The sequence below is a fragment of the Helianthus annuus genome, chromosome 11 (assembly GCF_002127325.2).
Source record: "Helianthus annuus cultivar XRQ/B chromosome 11, HanXRQr2.0-SUNRISE, whole genome shotgun sequence".
Lineage (NCBI taxonomy): Eukaryota > Viridiplantae > Streptophyta > Magnoliopsida > Asterales > Asteraceae > Helianthus > Helianthus annuus.
The window spans coordinates 52,366,474-52,384,253 of record NC_035443.2 but is presented as its reverse complement, the minus strand read 5'-3'; the positions used below and the strand labels follow the sequence as shown (position 1 = coordinate 52,384,253).

The following is a 17,780-nucleotide window of genomic DNA, read 5'->3' as shown; positions in this document are numbered from 1 at the left end:
AATTCAAAACGGGTAGGCTAGAATACACAAAACATTGCTAGATCATACACAAATCTCATAAAATACAAAGAAACCGCAATCGAGGCTACAAGTACATAATTAAACAGAAATAAGTAAATAGCAATCTACTAGTGGAAGATATATTTAGAAATCTAGGTACATAAAACCATAATAACCTCTCAAAAATAACCATCACTTCCAGTCTTAGGCACTAGATCATAACCAAAGTGGGAATACGTACTGCTCAGCATGAATAGAAATAGACAGACAGCAACATACTGAGTAAAACCGAGACAGTCGACACAGCTAGCCCGAATGAACCGGAGGTCTGGGAAGCCGGTGTAGGAGCAGCAGCCATCGATGGTCCAGATGCAGCCATGGTTGGAGCCATTCCCACGCCCATCGGTGCTTGAGCTGCAATGCATCATAACCACAAACATGATTCATAAATTATAACCCAATACACAAGTATTCTAGCATAATTACACCAAACCCTAATCATAAATTTGTCTGGTTTCAAGAGCACAACTAACAATAAAGAAGAGTAAACTTCCGTTTTGCTCCCTGTGGTTTGGTCACTTTAACGGTTTTGCTCCAAACCTTTAAAAACAGCCATTTTACTCCTTGATGTTTTGTTTTTTTGCCAGTTTGCTCCCCGCCTCTAACACCATTCAAATTGTTTGTTTTTCCATTTTGCTCCCCGCAGGGAGCAAACTGGCAACAAAACCAAAACATCAGGGAGTAAAATGGCTATTTTTAAAGGTTTGGGGCAAAACCGTTAAAGTGACCAAACCACAGGGAGCAAAACGGAAGTTTACTCAATAAAGAATGTACAAGTCATTTTAGCATGTTATGAACACAAAGACCAGACATGAAGGATGTACAACTATCAAGCACAATGTACAAGACACAATAGCATAAGTTTCAAACTATGGAATGAAAAAACATAACCAAAATCAGACCAGATCTAGTTTCCCTCAACTCATGCATAACAAGTTGTACCTACTGTAACAAAATGAGTACCCTGCTACAACTTATAATGTCATGTGATACAGACAAATACTAGAAACAGAGCCTGAAAAACTGTCAGGAAACCAACTAGAACCAAATTCATTCCAAAAATCAACCAAATTATCCACCAGATAAATCTAGAAAACTATCATTCTACCAAAATATTAATAAGAGTTAATTACTATTTTCGTCCCTGAGGTTTGTCAAAAATAACAGTTTCAGTCCATTAGTTTAAAAATTGCGAATTCAGTCCATTAGTTTCATTTTCGTAACCATTTCAGTCCACTAACTTAACTCCATCCATTTATTTCGTTAACTTTGAGTTAACTAACTAATTCAAGGACGGTTTGCGTCAGTTTTAGAAACACAGGGACTTAAGTGTAAACTCTAAAATATTAAAACAAAAAAAATAGTAAATTCCAAAAAATCAAAAAAATTCCAAAAAATCAAACAAATTCCAAAAAATTCTAAAAAATAATAAAAATTCTAAAAAATCATAAAAATTCTAAAAAAATCCAAAAAATCCGTTTCGGCGCAAACTGTTTCGAACCCGAACTGTTTCGAGCTGAACCGTCCGTACCGTTTCGACCCGAACCGTTTCAAGCTGAACCGTTTCGACGCGAACCGTTTCGAAGCCGAACCGTTTCAAGCCGCACCGTTTCGAACCGAACCGTTTCGAGCTGAACCGTTTCGAACCGAACCGTGCCGTATCGAACCGAACCGTTTCGAGCTGAACCGTATCGAACCGTACCGTTTCGACCCGAACCGTTTCGAAGCCGTACCGTTTCGAAGCCGAACCGTTTCGGTTCGATACGACACGGTTCGGTTCGAAACGGTTCAGCTCGAAACGGTTCGGTTTGAAACGGCACGGTTCGGTTCGAAACGGTACAGCTTGAAACGGTTCGGTTCGATACGGCACGGTTCGGTTCGAAACGGTTTAGCTCGAAACGGTTCGGTTCGAAACGGCACGGTTCAGTTCGAAACGGTACGGCTTGAAACGGTTCGGCTTCGAAACGGTACGAGTCGAAACGGTTCGGTTCGAAACGGTACGGGTCGAAACGGTTCGGCTCGAAAAGGTACGGGTCGAAACGGTTCGGCTCGAAACGGTACGGGTCGAAACGGTTCGCGTCGAAACGGTTCAGCTCGAAACGGTTCGGGTCGAAACGGTACGGACGGTTCAGCTTGAAACGGTTCGGGTTCGAAACAGTTTGCGCCGAAACGGATTTTTTGGATTTTTTAGATTTTTTTAGAATTTTTATGATTTTTTAGAATTTTTATTATTTTTTAGAATTTTTTGGAATTTGTTTGGTTTTTTGGAATTTGTTTGGTTTTTTGGAATCTTTTTGATTTTTTGGAATTTACTATTTTTTTTGTTTTAATATTTTAGAGTTTACACTTAAGTCCCTGTGTTTCTAAAACTGACGCAAACCGTCCCTGAATTAGTTAGTTAACTCAAAGTTAACAAAATAAATGGATGGAGTTAAGTTAGTGGACTGAAATGGTTACGAAAATGAAACTAATGGACTGAATTCGCAATTTTTAAACTAATGGACTGAAACTGTTATTTTTGACAAACCTCAGGGACGAAAATAGTAATTAACTCTATTAATAATGAAAACTTGCAAAATTCAAAAATATCCATTAACTTCAGGGTGTAAATGAGCAAAGCAGATCGTTAAAAACTCAAATCGAGCCGAGATTAAACAACACGAAGCTTTTATCGAGGCTCATTTAATATATACCAGCTCAAGCCCAGGCTTCACATATCAAGCTTAAGCTGCCTAGGGCCTAAAGAAACTTTTATTTATATAGTTTTTATGAAATATATTTATACATAATAAACAATAACAATTGTTATATATAAAAGTGAGAAAAATATTTAAATAATAATATCTTATATTTTATATTATATAAAAAAATATTACAAGTATAAATATATATGTAAAATATTTACAGAATATATAAATAAAATTATTTCACAAATAAAGCTCTAAACGAGCCGAACTCGAGCCCTCTTATGTTAAAACGAACCAAGCTCTGAATCTAAGCAAGTTCGGGATCGGATCAGCTCGTTTAAACCCTAAGAGAGATCAGATCAGCACATACCAGGAGCTCCAGCAGTTCCAAGATTCACTGTAAACACAACAAACTCAAAATTAGGGTTTCAAAAACAAAAACACAGATCAAGTAAAAAACAACAAAACGAGAGTATCTTACTTCCACAATTAGTAGCAGAAGGAGCATTAATATGGCAAGCAGCAGGTAACGCTAGCGCCTTAGTAATATTCAACGATACGCCTAACTGAGCACTGTTTTTGAACGCTTCACACAAACACTCTGCGTCTGTTTTCAGCACAGTTTTCAGACCGGAACAGCACGTTCCTTCCGGCTTCTTCACCTTGCTGTCGGCGGTGACGTACGACAGGCAGTCCGCCATGTTCAGGATTACTGTTGAGCAGTCTGCCGCCGGTGCCGGAGCTCCGGTGTGCTGTGCTGAGTTGACCGGAGATGCGGACATTAGTGCGGCGGAGATGCAGAGGATGAGAATGGCAGTGGTGGCTGCCATTGTTGCCGGAAATGTGTGTGTGTGAGTGTGCGTGGGAATGAAGCTGGTTTTTTGAGATGAGGGTTTTTGGAGAGGATGGTGAGTGTTTGTGAGGGTGTGAGAGGTTTAATAATGTGGAAAGTATCTTTTTGTGGCTTGGATTATGGTAAAGTGTCTAGAATGCCCCTTGAAGTGTTGTTATTTGTTATTTTTGTTGTGGATTGCTAGGGCTGATTCGGTAGGATGGCGTTTGAAACTCGCTTGTTGCTTGATTAAAAGAATAGCTTGAAAAATGCTTGTTTGATTTTATTCTTGTAGCTCCTTGCTCTCATTCTCTGGCTATCTGTTGATCTGCTCAAGTCTCAATTGCTTACTACTTTTAGTATTTATTTTCTGTCAGAGTTACGAACTCCCGACTCATGAGCTGCAATCTTAGGCACATGAGTTCAATCGATGGAACTCATGAAACAAACTCGCGACTCATCACGAGTTCATCATATCCAAAATTCAGAATCCCAACTTTTATCTCATTTTACTCATTTACAAACCATTCACGTTTTACAGGTATACATAATTTTGTACTATATTTTTTATCTTTTTTGTTAGATTGTTGGAATTGAATGACAATTTGTATGTTTAAAATTGAAAATTTGTAGTATATTTTAATTTGAAATTGAGTCAAACTAAGCACAACCGAGTTGCTTGGTTATAAACCAAGCGAGTTTGATCCTAAACTTCCTGCTCAGTTTCGTACATTCAATTCGAGCCTAGTCATTTGGTTTGTAAACGAGCAAAGTTCGAGCAGATTCTTGCTCAGCTTGATTTGGCTCGTGAACAACCATATTGATTACAAATTATGAAAAAATACATTTTACCATGTTTTGATTTTCTTTTGGAAGAATTCATTGTTGTATTTGATAATAGATCATAGCTCACATGCCCTTCATGGTGGAAATGTTGTATAAAACACATTAAGCTTGTTTTGAATATAGATATATATTATTAGAAACGTGATCCGGTATATGGTTGACATAATTTAAGAAGCGATATAAACACTTATATATATCACTTTAATCATGATAATACAACAACCATACCCAGTAAATCCTACAAATAACTTAACCATGATAATACATAATTAGTAATACAATAACATAACCCCCTCCCCACCCACACCGGTTATAGTTTGTCACGCTATATATAAGTGGTTATATGAATCTGTCTTTTTCATGATTTGCTAATTTAAAGTTGGTTTTGTATCGAAGACAACCTACATTTACAAGCATGTCAATACGAATGAAACCTTAGGTTCTTCATCTATCATCTATCAGTTATTGTTTTAAGGGCCACATAAGATATAGTGACATAGTTTAGGCATCCGATGGTAAATAAAATTATAAAGTGGGAAAATGTGTTCACTTGTGGAGAGAGAGTGTGTATGTGGGTTTGGGAGAAGTGCGCCATGTGCGCACAATAGTGACTTGTGTAAATGCAATCGAAGGAAGGCAGATTACGTGTCGGCTCTCACCGACTTTTGCGCACTAATTTCGGTTTCCAGAATACATATACCTTCTACATATGTTTTTATATGTTTTCTTTTTGGTTGTGTATATTTGTGTTATGCATCATGCATTTTATGTATTATATTATTTTTAATAGGGTAAGGATATGGTAAAAAGTGTCTAAAATGTAAGAAGTGTTTTAAACCATTGGATATTTGATCTAATGGTTGAGATCAATAGGGTATAAAATGTAAATTGTGTTTTAATTAGAAGGACCTTATGTAAAAATTGAAGGGCAATAGTGACTTTTCCAACGTTTCAAAATATGGTAACCGTTTCAAAACCCCCATCAACTTCCTAAAGATCAGCGAATTATATGGTAACCAGCGAATTATATGGTAATCGTCATCAATCTCCAAAAAATCAACGAATTTCTTCATACTTTATCATAAATAGATCTATAATCAGATTCATGGCGTGGTGTTTTAAAACAACTGGATAAATTGACTATGATTCAGGTCATGGTGTTTTATCTGGAGACATTGTTCATGTCGTGGTGTTTTATACGCTTATGATTCAAGTCATGGTGTTTTATCTGGAGACATTGTTCATGGCGTAGTGTTTTATCAATAGAAAACGTTCACAGATTTTAAAACACCATGACTATGATTCAAGTCATGGTGTTTTATCTGGAGACATTGTTCATGGCGTGGTGTTTTAAAACATCTATGATTCAAGTCATGGTGTTTTATCAGGAGACATTGTTCATGGTGTGGTGTTTTATCAATACAAAAACATCCCCAGATTTTAAAACACCATGACTATGATTCAAGTCATGGTGTTTTATCTGTAGACATTGTTCATGGTGTGGTGTTTTAAACATCTATGATTCAAGTCATGGTGTTTTATATGGAGACATTGTATAATCAGATTCATGGCGTGGTGTTTTAAAATAACTGGATAAATTGACTATGATTCAAGTCATGGTGTTTTATCTAGAATCCAGAAAACATTGTATTGTGATTACATCCATGGTGTTTTGACATCTGGACAATCAAAATACAAAACATTCCCATATTTTAAAACACCATGACCATGATTCAAGTAACGATCAGAAATGAGGATGACGAAGATGAAAGACGATGACGGTGAATGATTTGTGGAGACGAAAGAAATTGGTGACGGTGGTCGGAGATGCATGTGTGTTCAAATCGGAGAAGATGACGTGAAGATGATGATGAAACAATCAATCCCTAAAAAGTCTCATGGCCAGTTTTTTTTTTCAGTTATATTGTAAATCAATTAAATGACAAAAATGTACAATTACTAATCTACCCTTTTGAATTAATTAAGAGGAGGGACACTTGTCATTCCAAGATTATTTCTTACACTTCTTACAAAAGATGGACTTTTTACAGGATCCTTTACCATTTTTAATATATACTATGTTAGAGCCCGTAAATTGAATAAAATAAATATATTTAATAATAAAGATTAAAATATCATAAAATAGTTTTTGAGATAAGATATTATTGATTTTTTAATTAAAATTTTAAATTTGAATCCGAAAAGTTATATATTAGTAAACTCAATACATAAATCGAAAGTTAATAACAAATTCGACCGTGAAATTAAACCGATGACCATTTTGATTGGTTTCACGGTTTTAAATAGAATTGTGAACACCCTTAGTAATAACTAATAAAGTTAATTTGTGTTTTTTTATACTATAGTGTAATTAAGTTATTAAAAAACCTTTGAAAATAATGTAAAACCACAAAGTTTGAAGTATATATTTTTTTCATTTGATGAAGATATAACTTAGTTAGTTTTATTATATATCTAGAGTTTGAACATGGGTTATAAACATGGTTAAATCAATATTTAGAGAGAACAAATATACTTTATACCCTTTACATATTATAAAGTCATAATTTTCCGAGAGAATTGCAAGGATTGTCATTTATCTTTATACACATTTGCAGGCGTTGTCCTTTATGTTTAAAATTGACGAGTTTGTACTTGTTGTTTCAAAATTTTGCACTATATGTCCTTTAATCCTAACACAGTTAATTTTTTATGTTAAATCATTTCACACAAGGATAATTTAGTCTTTTTTCTAGTTTATTAAAAAAATCTAACAAATAAAACAAAAACAAATATACAAAATTAATAGAATATATATCTGTATGTGTGTATATCCAAAATTAATAACACAACCTTATATGCTTCTCTCTCTCTAACCCCCATCTCTCTCTTTCTCTGCCTTTCCTCCACCGCCACCATTAACCACCAACAACCACCTCTAGCCACCAGGTTCATCAGTACCATCAACATAGTCACAAAATTCATCGTTAATACGGATCTCTAGTCAACGAATTCAATCAATCTTTGCAATTAATCACCTCCGACGCAAAGTACTTCTCATCTGTTAAACAAAAAGAACAAATTAGCATCAAGATCAGCGAGAAATTTGTGAATTTAGGACGCATGCTTAAACGCAGAGAACCTAGAGTGGATTCCGATGGGTACATTTGAAGAATCGGAGAAAGTTTTATAGAAACAACTTTGTACAAGTGTGCCAAAGGCTCTTTTGGTAAAAGTTTTCATAGTTAATTCGGTCATCCAACCAGAACCACCTCATCTACGCCACCGCCTTCATCTCCGTCGTCGATCTGACAGAACCCCAACCCTAGATCTGTGACTTACAAACAGTGTCAAGACGGGTTTTTGTTGAGATGTTGAGATTTAATAGGTAATTGTGGATTTTATTTTGTTTATTTGATTTGGGTTAACTTTCATTTGAGCGTTCTTGTGTTAATCTAGTGATTTTGATGGAGGATTTGTTATGGATGTTGATAGAGGAATTGTTTCTGGGGTTTAGGAGAGAGAGAGCTGGATGGGTTTGATTGTTAGTTATTGTTGGTGGGTTACGGTTGGAAGGTGGTGGCAGCATGTGGTGGTAAGTGGTGGCAGTGGGCAGGATGGTGGTGGTAGATGGTTTATGGATGGTGGTGGAAGATGGTTTATGGTGGGCTGGATATATATTTATAAGTTATAACTTTTTATGTATTTAAATCTTTTGTTTTTTAAATTTATTAACATAATTAGTCCTTTTAAAGGTTAAATGACAAAAATGCCCTCATGTGCAAGGTACATGATCAAATCTAACATAAAAATTTAATTAGGTTAGGGTTAAAGGACATACAGTGCAAGATTTTGAAACAATAAATACAAAACTCGTCAATTTTAAACATAAAGGACAGCGCCTGCAAATGAGTATAAAGATAAAGGACAATCCTTGCAATTCACTCTAATTTTCCGCTTATCCATTATTTATTTCATATTTCATTTTTTAACTATTTCTTTTATTTTCTTTTTTTATTAATAACTATTTAATATTTCATTGATCAAACTACGTGTCCCTTTAGGTATAGAATCCGAAAGAGAGTGGAATAAAGGGGGAAATAAATCTTCGGCTCACTAAATTTCAACATATGACGCAAAATGATAACAACAACAACAACAACAACAACAACAACAATAATAATAATAATAATAATAATAATAAAAGTGTTTTATGCAGTTTGGTAGATAATTTGTAAGAACACATTTATCACACATTATACAATTTAGCATGTTATATAATTTCATGTTATACATTTTTGCATATTATAATTTCGCATGTTCGTATGGAAACCCAAATTCGCATGTTAGTTACAAGTATTCACATGTTGATAATGTATCGCGTACGCGTCGTACGTTAAGGCATTTTGTACGTTAGTTACAAGTATTCGCATGTTCGATTTGTGGTATGTCGTTGTTTTTCTTGTTCCGTTGCTCCCGCACAACTGACAAGAACAATCACATCAAAAATTTTATCATTTGTCACACCCGCTCGTAGCGGAAGCGCGAGGTGTGATCTGATCGGTTCTCATTGCATAACAATATAAGTGAACATTCTAAATTGTAGGTCCCTCGGAGGTTGAGGTTTAACCTATTCCTTGTTATGTTCAACACTCTAGCAAGTGCGGAATCCAAGCTAGAGTGCAACCGGAGTTTAGATGAAAGCAAAGATTACAAAGAGAAAGATAGACACGCAAGATATCAAAGTTTTCTCTTGTGTTTCAGTGGACACGGTTACAGACCTTGACCAAACTGAAATGCTCTCTATTACAGACCTGGGTTTCACACACAAAAGCTCTCTACTGTGAATACAAACTTTGGACAGAACTATTTGTGAAGTGAAACCCTCATGGATATATATACCCATATCAGATTCCCATGCACGAAGGATAGAGATCCAGGTCGAAGGATCATCTGTCGACCAGAAAGACTATCGAAAGATCTCGAAGGATCTAAGCATACCTCGAAGGATGATATATCCTTCGAGGTCCACAAAGATACTTCGAAAGACATCTTTCGAAGTCATCGAAGGATACTAAACATCCTTCGATGACATCCTTCGAGACAGGTCATCTTTCAACTACTAAGTGTTGAAGTTTGGCCAAGTCAAACCAGGAGGATGGTTGACTTGGTCAAACACATATTACAACACATATTACAACACATACAAGACGTAAACACAACCGACAAAAGACATCGTTTTATACATTACAAAATATAGACAAAGTACAGACACAAAGTGCACCAACAAACTCCCCCTTGGCTGTAGCTTTGTCTTCGTCTTCATGTCTTAAGTCTCTAACGCCCTTTCCACGGCTAAATGATGCGACGACCATGCACTTCCTGCATTGATCAACAAGTTGAAGCAGTATCGAGCCATCCTTTGAAACTTCATGGCTTGATCTCGATCTTGAACTAGGTAATTGATTTCATGATCCTTCAACACAATGATATCCGATCTGGACATGTTTGTAATCCACATCGGATCGATTATCCTGAAGTTCTCTGCATTGTCTCTGAACAAGATCACAGCTTCACCAGTGTCAGCATCATAAACCCAGCAGCGGAAATTCCCAAGAAAGTCGGTCTTCATTTTCAACAACGGAATCTTCTTCATCACCCTAGGAGGATCATATACCAGACGATAACGAGCGGTGTTAGTCTCTGGATCAAGAGTGAACTTGATCTGCTCGTATCTTGGAAATTGAGGTTTGTATAGAGGATCCTTCCAACCCAAACGCCTTTCTAGCCTGATTTTCTTCGCAAAGAGATCTACCATCGATTCTTTAGCTCGATTGATTACATCAAGCTGCGCCAACACTGCCACATCATAATATGGAAGTGTGAGAATACTAAGGAGAGTTCTGAAGTATTGAAGACCAGATTCTCTCTTCACAACCATGCAGTGTAAGTCTTTCACAAACATCCAGCTGATGATGCGACCCCTTGCCTGATTTTTCTCCAACAACATGTAGTTAGCCTGTTCCAATGGGGCAAGCGGAGGAGGATTCCTAGCCAGGAAATCCGCTCGCCATTCATTAATAGTTCTCTCACGGCTTTCTTGAGCAGTTGGCGAATCAGAAGACAGATTTTCAAACTCTGCTGTCTTCTCAGCAACAAAGTTATCATCCAGAGTATTCATTTCAGCATCGTCCTCTCGAACATAGACAGGACGTTCAGGATCAGAACTGATGAAGATTTCATCAATTGAGGAGAAATCAGTCTGATCCTGTACCAGTGGAGTAGCATCAATCAAACATTCAGCAACGTCATCCAACTCAAACAACCTTGATAACTGTTCATCTGTCATCCCAGATACAAACTCTCCCTCTTCCAGTAGTTCACCCGTGATAGGATGAAACTTTGAGCACTTGAGGATTCAGGAGGATCTTCAGTAAAGGTTTCTGGTTCTAGGCTGATCTGTGAAGGATCTACAGACGTTTCCAATGTTTCAGTCTGTTCAGTTGGACCAGTAGAGACTGTAGGAGGAGCAGACGGAGTCTCTTGAGAAGTGCCAGATCCGCCTGCAGCACCGGATGCAGCTGCACCGGAGCCTGAGGCTGCTGTTTGATCTGGATTAGCAGAATCATCATCCTGATCATCTTGACGTCTTGGGAGTACTATCCCTTGAGCGTTGCACCTCTCTCTCCATAATATCCCAACCTGTTTATGAACCCTACCAAAGTTTTCTTGCATAGGTCTGAATGCTATCTTCAGTCTTTCATCACGACTGCTAACTGTTTCCCTTAACGCTTTTGCTGAATTTTCCAGATTAGTACTGTGTCTTTTCATGATCTCCACCTCTCTATCTCTTGCTAAGTTAGCCTTCTTTAATCTATCAATTTCTTCAGCTTGTTCTTTGATCTTCATACTTTGAGCACTTACAATAGAACACAGCTGATTGTGAGCCTCTGCATCCTTCACTCGTTGTACACGATGTTCTTCAATCGTTCGTGTATGTCGACCAACTATGTCACCCAGTTCACTGATTTGTTCAATCAAGAACTGTACCTTATCAGCTTCAGAGAAACCTGACAAGGTTTCTGCCAGAGATGGCCTGGAGGGCTCAGGTCTCGATGAACCAGATTGACCTGCCTGACCCGAACCACCTGAAGGACCAGTTATAACAAGAGTAGGTCGAGGTTGTGTACCTGTGGTGGGAGTTTCAGGTGGCTGTTGATCAACAGACACCTGATGAGCTCCCGAAGACCTCTGTGGAGAAGACATAAGATCAATTGTCTCAGAAGCAGTTAACTGATCGCCAATTGGAGGAAGCTGCTGCTCAGGATCAGATGAAGGCTGAACTGACACTGGAACAGAAGTGTCAGCAGTAGATTTCTTTGATCCACGACCACCCTGTCGTTGAGCCTTCCTTTTCCTGATGAAACCTGGAGAAGTAAGAACATAATCCTCATCTTTATCAGAATCTCCAGTATCTCCTGTCTTCTTAATCTTTTCAAACCTGGGATTCCCACGACTATCCTTGTATTTCCTCAACCCCGGAGGAGTAGCATCATTATCATCAGGCGAAGAATCACCATCATCATCACCAGAACCTCCTGCTTCATCTTCAGAAGATGAACTGCTTTCATCGATAAGCTTTCCCGGCTGATCAACCTTACCCTTTCCTTTGTCAGTCGCAGCAGCAACACTTGACTGACCAGCACCACCATCACCACCAGAAACAGCTTGAACATCAGGATCAACAGGCATATCCTGAGCCACTTCAGCAGTCACATTCACATCAACCTTAGCACTAGCTGCTGCACCAGAACTGCCAGCAGATCTTCTAGTGGCTTTGATTCCATGCTTTGCTGTGAGTTGCTCATCAGCCATAGCAATCAATTTTGGTTCTTCATCGTCAGACACACTTCCTTCACGTCGCCATCTGTTGTTCTGTGGAGGCTCATATTCAGGAGCATCAAGATGACCAATCATTTTCCTATCCGGATGCGTTCCCGTGTAAACCCCCATAGACTTGACAATTAGAAGTGTGCGCTCGTTCATAGGATTCACTGGAAATACATCTGCCTCGGCTTTAGCAAGATCAGGAATCTGATCGTCTATCAACATTTGCAGAAAGCGAGGATATAACCAAAACTTGGTGTTAGTTCGCTGCTTATCGGACGGAAGTGGCCTCTGAGAGTTCTCCTTCAGATTGTTGAAAATATACCGAGAAATGTTGAACGGCTTGTTCAGAATCAGCGCCGTAAACAATCCTGTCAGATCAATAGGAGACAAATCATACCCAGAGCGCTTGTTGCTTAGGCAATGAATGAGGATGTGCAGAAGAAACTTGTATTTAAGCGGTAGGTATTTCTTGTTGATTTGATTGGTAAGGACGTTCTGGCTGTACTTGATCCTTAACAATAACCCACGTTGACACTGCAAGTCTATAGAGGTTGGGTCTTCAGATTTATCACCAAAACGAAGACGTTCTCTGATAGAATTCTCAGTAATAACTACTGGCTTTTCAGCGACGATTGCCCTGATTACTTCCTGATTATCCACTGTTTCCACCCTAGCTGTATTCCAGAATGCCTTGATATGTGATTGATAGGCGACATGCTGTGTGGTGATAGCATAGTTGATTCGCGCCCGGTGAAGATATTCCATAATGCCTGCAAATTCTGGACTGATGCCCCCTTCTGGTTGTAAATACGCCACCATATTATGTCTAGATTCAGACATAGCTTCCAGTTCCGATTTCACTTTCTTGGTGGGTTTTGCCCGTTCAAACTTAACTTTTGGTGCCATTTCTGCACATCACAATTGCACGTAATAAGCACGGGTCAAACAGTCAACATTTAGTTTCACACTTAGAAAAAATTTTCAATTTCTTGAAAATTTCCTAAGTGTTGAAACTATCGAAGGATACACTATGTCCATCGAAGGATGAAATGTGGCACGAAGGATGAAAAACAGTCCGAAGGATGATGATCACATTCGAAAGATGTTGATTCAGCTCGAAAGATGCTGTTTATTTTGAAAGATGTCAAACTTATCGAAAGATCATCTTTCGAATGATCAAGATATTTTGAAAGATACCTTGATCTTTCGAAGGCTGATCCAACGAAGGATGATCTTTCGGGATATCCATTATCTTTCGAAATCTTTCGAAATTCACCTCGAAGGATGCTGTTTACCACATCTCTCGAGGTGATGACTCATCATCTTCCTTCGATCTGATCCGGTGACTGTTCATCTGTTGAAATTTCCGGTGGGTTTTCCGGTGATTTTAATTGTTTTTCCGGCGATTTGTTACACACTTTATTCAAGTGAGTTTTATGTCAAACAAGACTAACATCATCACCATTTCAAAACATCAATCATTTTAAACCAAACCAGATCCTGATCACAAACCAAGCACTTCAGCTTTACCCAAACCCTAACCTCCCCTGTTTTACCCATAGACAAAAACCCCTGTTATGATTCAAAACTAACAGTTAGAACCTGCACTAACAGTTTCAAGATCATCACATGAACATCAACAAATATCACTGATTCACACAAAACATTCGGATTTTACATAAGCAAAACAAGAACAATAATCTAACAAGAACACGATCAATGACATGTTTAAGATGTTATTGTTTTGATGTATGTTAACATATTGAGATATAAACATCCTACCAAATGTGTTATGAGAAAACTGATGAACAAACAAGTGATTTTGAAATTTTCGGCAGAGTTTCGAGAGGATTTTGAGGATTTTTGAAAACTGATAATGAACAATGAAGAAGATGAAACCCTTTTATACTCTGACCTCGAAAATCGAACCGTCTCGAAGGACTCAACCTACTCGAAAGATGGACAGCTGTCACGAAGGATAACTGATTTGTTCGAAGGATCCATATATGGTTCGAAAGATCCAGATATTTGAAGGATCTGGATCGAAAGATCCCAGATATTTATGAATTCTTCGAAAGATATCCTTCGATATAAAGCCATCTTTCAAAAAGTTTGGTCAACTCGAAGGATCACTTGGTCAAATCTTTCGTTGACCAAGCATCTTTCGATGGAGACTGTTGACTTTCAAAGACTTCCTTTGACCATCTGATCTTTCGAGGGCCATTGCTTCCTCGAAGGATCAGATTTCCACCAACACTTGGATTTTTGGGGAATTTCCAATTTAACCCTTCAAATTTTGAGGTTTTTCATGAAAGACCATTTTGAAAAGTTGTCCGTTATGAAGTTTAGCAAGGTTAATTTTATGAAGTAATTTGGCTTGTCAGGTATCGGATCGAGCACCAACATCATTCAATCAAAAATAAAGTTAAGATGAAAATCTTTTTGGATTTTGAAGTTTGATAAAAATAAAAGGCAACAATTTTAAAATCCTTTGAATGTTATCAAACGACATCACCGCTAATGTCGTGCTGATATGCACCAAACGACAAAAACTGTTTAAAATTAAAGCAGTAAATTAAGCAGAAAGTAAATATGTACAAACACAACAATATTTTTGCGAGTTTCTGGCGAAGAGAATCATATCAGCTTGCGGTCTTTTGTCAAAACACACTTCCTTTTTTTTTTTTTTTAAATTCTTTTACAGAAGCGGATAAGTATTCTACCACAATTACCGATATTGTTGTCCACTTAAACTCAACGATCAGGTGTAATCATAATACAATGAGATACGTTTAAGGTATGATTTATACTTACCGACCGGTGTTCATCCACTCACGACACATTCCCGTATCAAGGTATGCACGAGAATTCATCATACTGGGGAGTATACCATTTATCATCCGTTTTTGACGTATATATATACAATGTGAACAAGTCACTTATTTGAATTTGAAAACAAGCCCTATGTGATAGAATCACTTATTGATGAGGAACTTGAGTTTCAATGCATGAGGGCACAGGAGCAAGTCCGTGAACAGGTCAGTACTTCCGTACAGCAGAGAGACGAACTTGACTCCCGGATAAATGTGATATTTTATCACTTATTTGATTTGGACATGTGATTGTTGATCACTTATTGAGGTCGAATGCAGTATGAGATATGTACACGTATGTATGGTATCATGGAATATCTTAGACTTAGTCTATTTATAGAAGCATCCATGATACCCAGATGATAAACAGCATAAACCCCGAATATCTCAGAACCTCGGCAATCTATCAAACGAAATTTCGGTACCAAGACCATATGCCAATGAACGGTTCCCACGCGGTTTTCAGTCTGTTATGTTTATATCTCCTGCATACTTTAAAATGATCGTGAGTCTACCGGTACATCATTAGTAGAGCTACTTATCATTTTCTTTTTCTTTTGATTTTTGGAAACATGTTTCAACCGACCTCTGATGTAATATCACTTTCTCTTATATTGCCAAGAAACTCATTTTTGTTTTTCTATTGTTTTTGTGTTTTTCTGAATTTTCTCCCCCTTAAATGCAGAAAGTAAATAAATTAAAGACATATTTTTGTATTTTTGTGGTTTTTCAATGTTTTTGTATTTTTCTTGAAACTTTCTCCCCCTAAAATTCAAAAATAAAGAAAATGAAAAATATTTTTGGATTTTTGGTTTTTAGAAAAATATTTACAAAAACGATTTCCTGATGTCGGTTACTCTTGCTTCACCTTAATGCCGTTTACCAAAAGTAAATAATCAAATCTTGATTTATCAAATGCTTTGGTAAAAATTTCGGCACGTTGGTGGTCGGTATGAATATGAACCACATCGATAAGTCTCTTTTCAAAGCAATCACGTATGAAGTGATATTTAATATCGATGTGCTTCGTTTTCGAGTGCTGTACAGGATTTCTAGTGATCTGTAAGGCAGCCTCATTATCAACATAAATAGGAGTAGTTAGGAATTCAAAACCGTAGTCCCGCATCTGTTGTTGGATCCATAGAACCTGGGAGCAGCAACTAGACGCAGCAATGTATTCTGCTTCACATGTAGACGTAGCCACACATGTCTGCTTCTTGCATTGCCAAGTGACTAGGCGATTGCCTAAGAACTGACATCCTGCTGTAGTTGATTTTCCATCTTTCTTGCAGCCGCCGAAATCAGAATCACTGAAAGCTTTAAGATCGAAGTTATCATCCTTAGGATACCATAACCCGGTGTCAGGGTAAGTCTTCAGATAACGAAAGATCCTTTTGACAGCAGCATAGTGAGAGACCTTCGGATTCGCTTGATACCTAGCGAGAAGACAAGTTGGATACATAATGTCGGGTCTTGATGCGGTGAGATACATTAAAGATCCAATCATAGCACGATAGAGCGAAGAATCCACAGCATCTCCTTCGTCATCCGGAGTAATTCCATGATTCTGAGGAAGAGGAGTAGAAATTGGCTTCGAATCGGACATCTGGAACCGGCTCAAGATGTCCCCGACGTACTTGGTTTGATGAATAAAAATTCCAGATTCGGATTGATTTACTTGCAAACCCAAGAAAAACGTCATTTCACCCATCGCACTCATCTCGAATCGATCTTGCATCACCTTTTCAAATTCTTTACACAACTTATCATCGGTAGAACCAAAGATAATGTCGTCGACATACACCTGTACCAACAGAAGATCTTCACCATTCTCTTTGATGAAGAGGGTACAGTCGATCAAACCCCGTCTAAAACCATTGCTGAGCAGATAGGTAGACAACGTTTCATACCAAGCCCGAGGTGCTTGATGAAGACCATATAACGCCTTGTTTAGAAGTAAAACCCTGTCAGGATGTAATGGATCTTCAAACCCCGGTGGTTGCTCGACATATACTTCCTCCTCGACTACTCCGTGTAGAAAAGCACTTTTGACATCCATCTGGTACACCTTAAATTTCTTGAAAGATGCATAGGCTAGAAAGATTCTAATAGCCTCCAGACGAGCAACAGGAGCATACACTTCATTGTAGTCAATGCCTTCAATCTGACTAAAGCCTTGGACAACCAACCTTGCTTTGTTTCGGACAACAATCCCACGGTCGTCCTTTTTGCACTTGAACACCCAGCGAGTTCCGATCTTTTTGTAGTTATCGGGCCTATCAACCAATTTCCATACGCCCAATTTCTCAAACTGCTGAAGTTCTTCTTGCATTGCTTCCACCCAGGAATCATCCTTCAATGCCTCTTTCCAAGATTTAGGTTCTTCTTGGCTAACGTAGCAGGCAAAGGACCATTGATTCTGTTGTCCCGATTCTCGTATCTCAGCATACAAGCCAGCATTTTCGTTGTTTCTGATTTGATTTCTTGTCCTTACACCACTGAGAACATCACCTATTATATTCTGCTGAGGATGAATGTTATGAATTCGGGTTTCAGTAACTTGAGGAACTTCAACATTTGACCTCAAGTTAG

At 37.9% G+C, this 17,780-nt stretch overlaps 1 protein-coding gene across 1 annotated transcript; it reads right to left on the bottom strand.

Moving 5' to 3' along the window:
• Positions 1–20: 20 nt before the first annotated feature.
• Positions 21–3,729, bottom strand: LOC110890261 (non-specific lipid-transfer protein-like protein At5g64080). The gene is made up of 3 exons (XM_022137859.2): positions 3,229–3,729; positions 3,118–3,144; positions 21–414 (listed from the first exon to the last, which is right to left on the bottom strand). Exons 1-3 carry the CDS (start codon positions 3,575–3,577, stop codon positions 245–247), a joined length of 546 nt encoding a protein of 181 aa, XP_021993551.1. The 5' UTR covers positions 3,578–3,729; the 3' UTR covers positions 21–244.
• Positions 3,730–17,780: the final 14,051 nt, after the last annotated feature.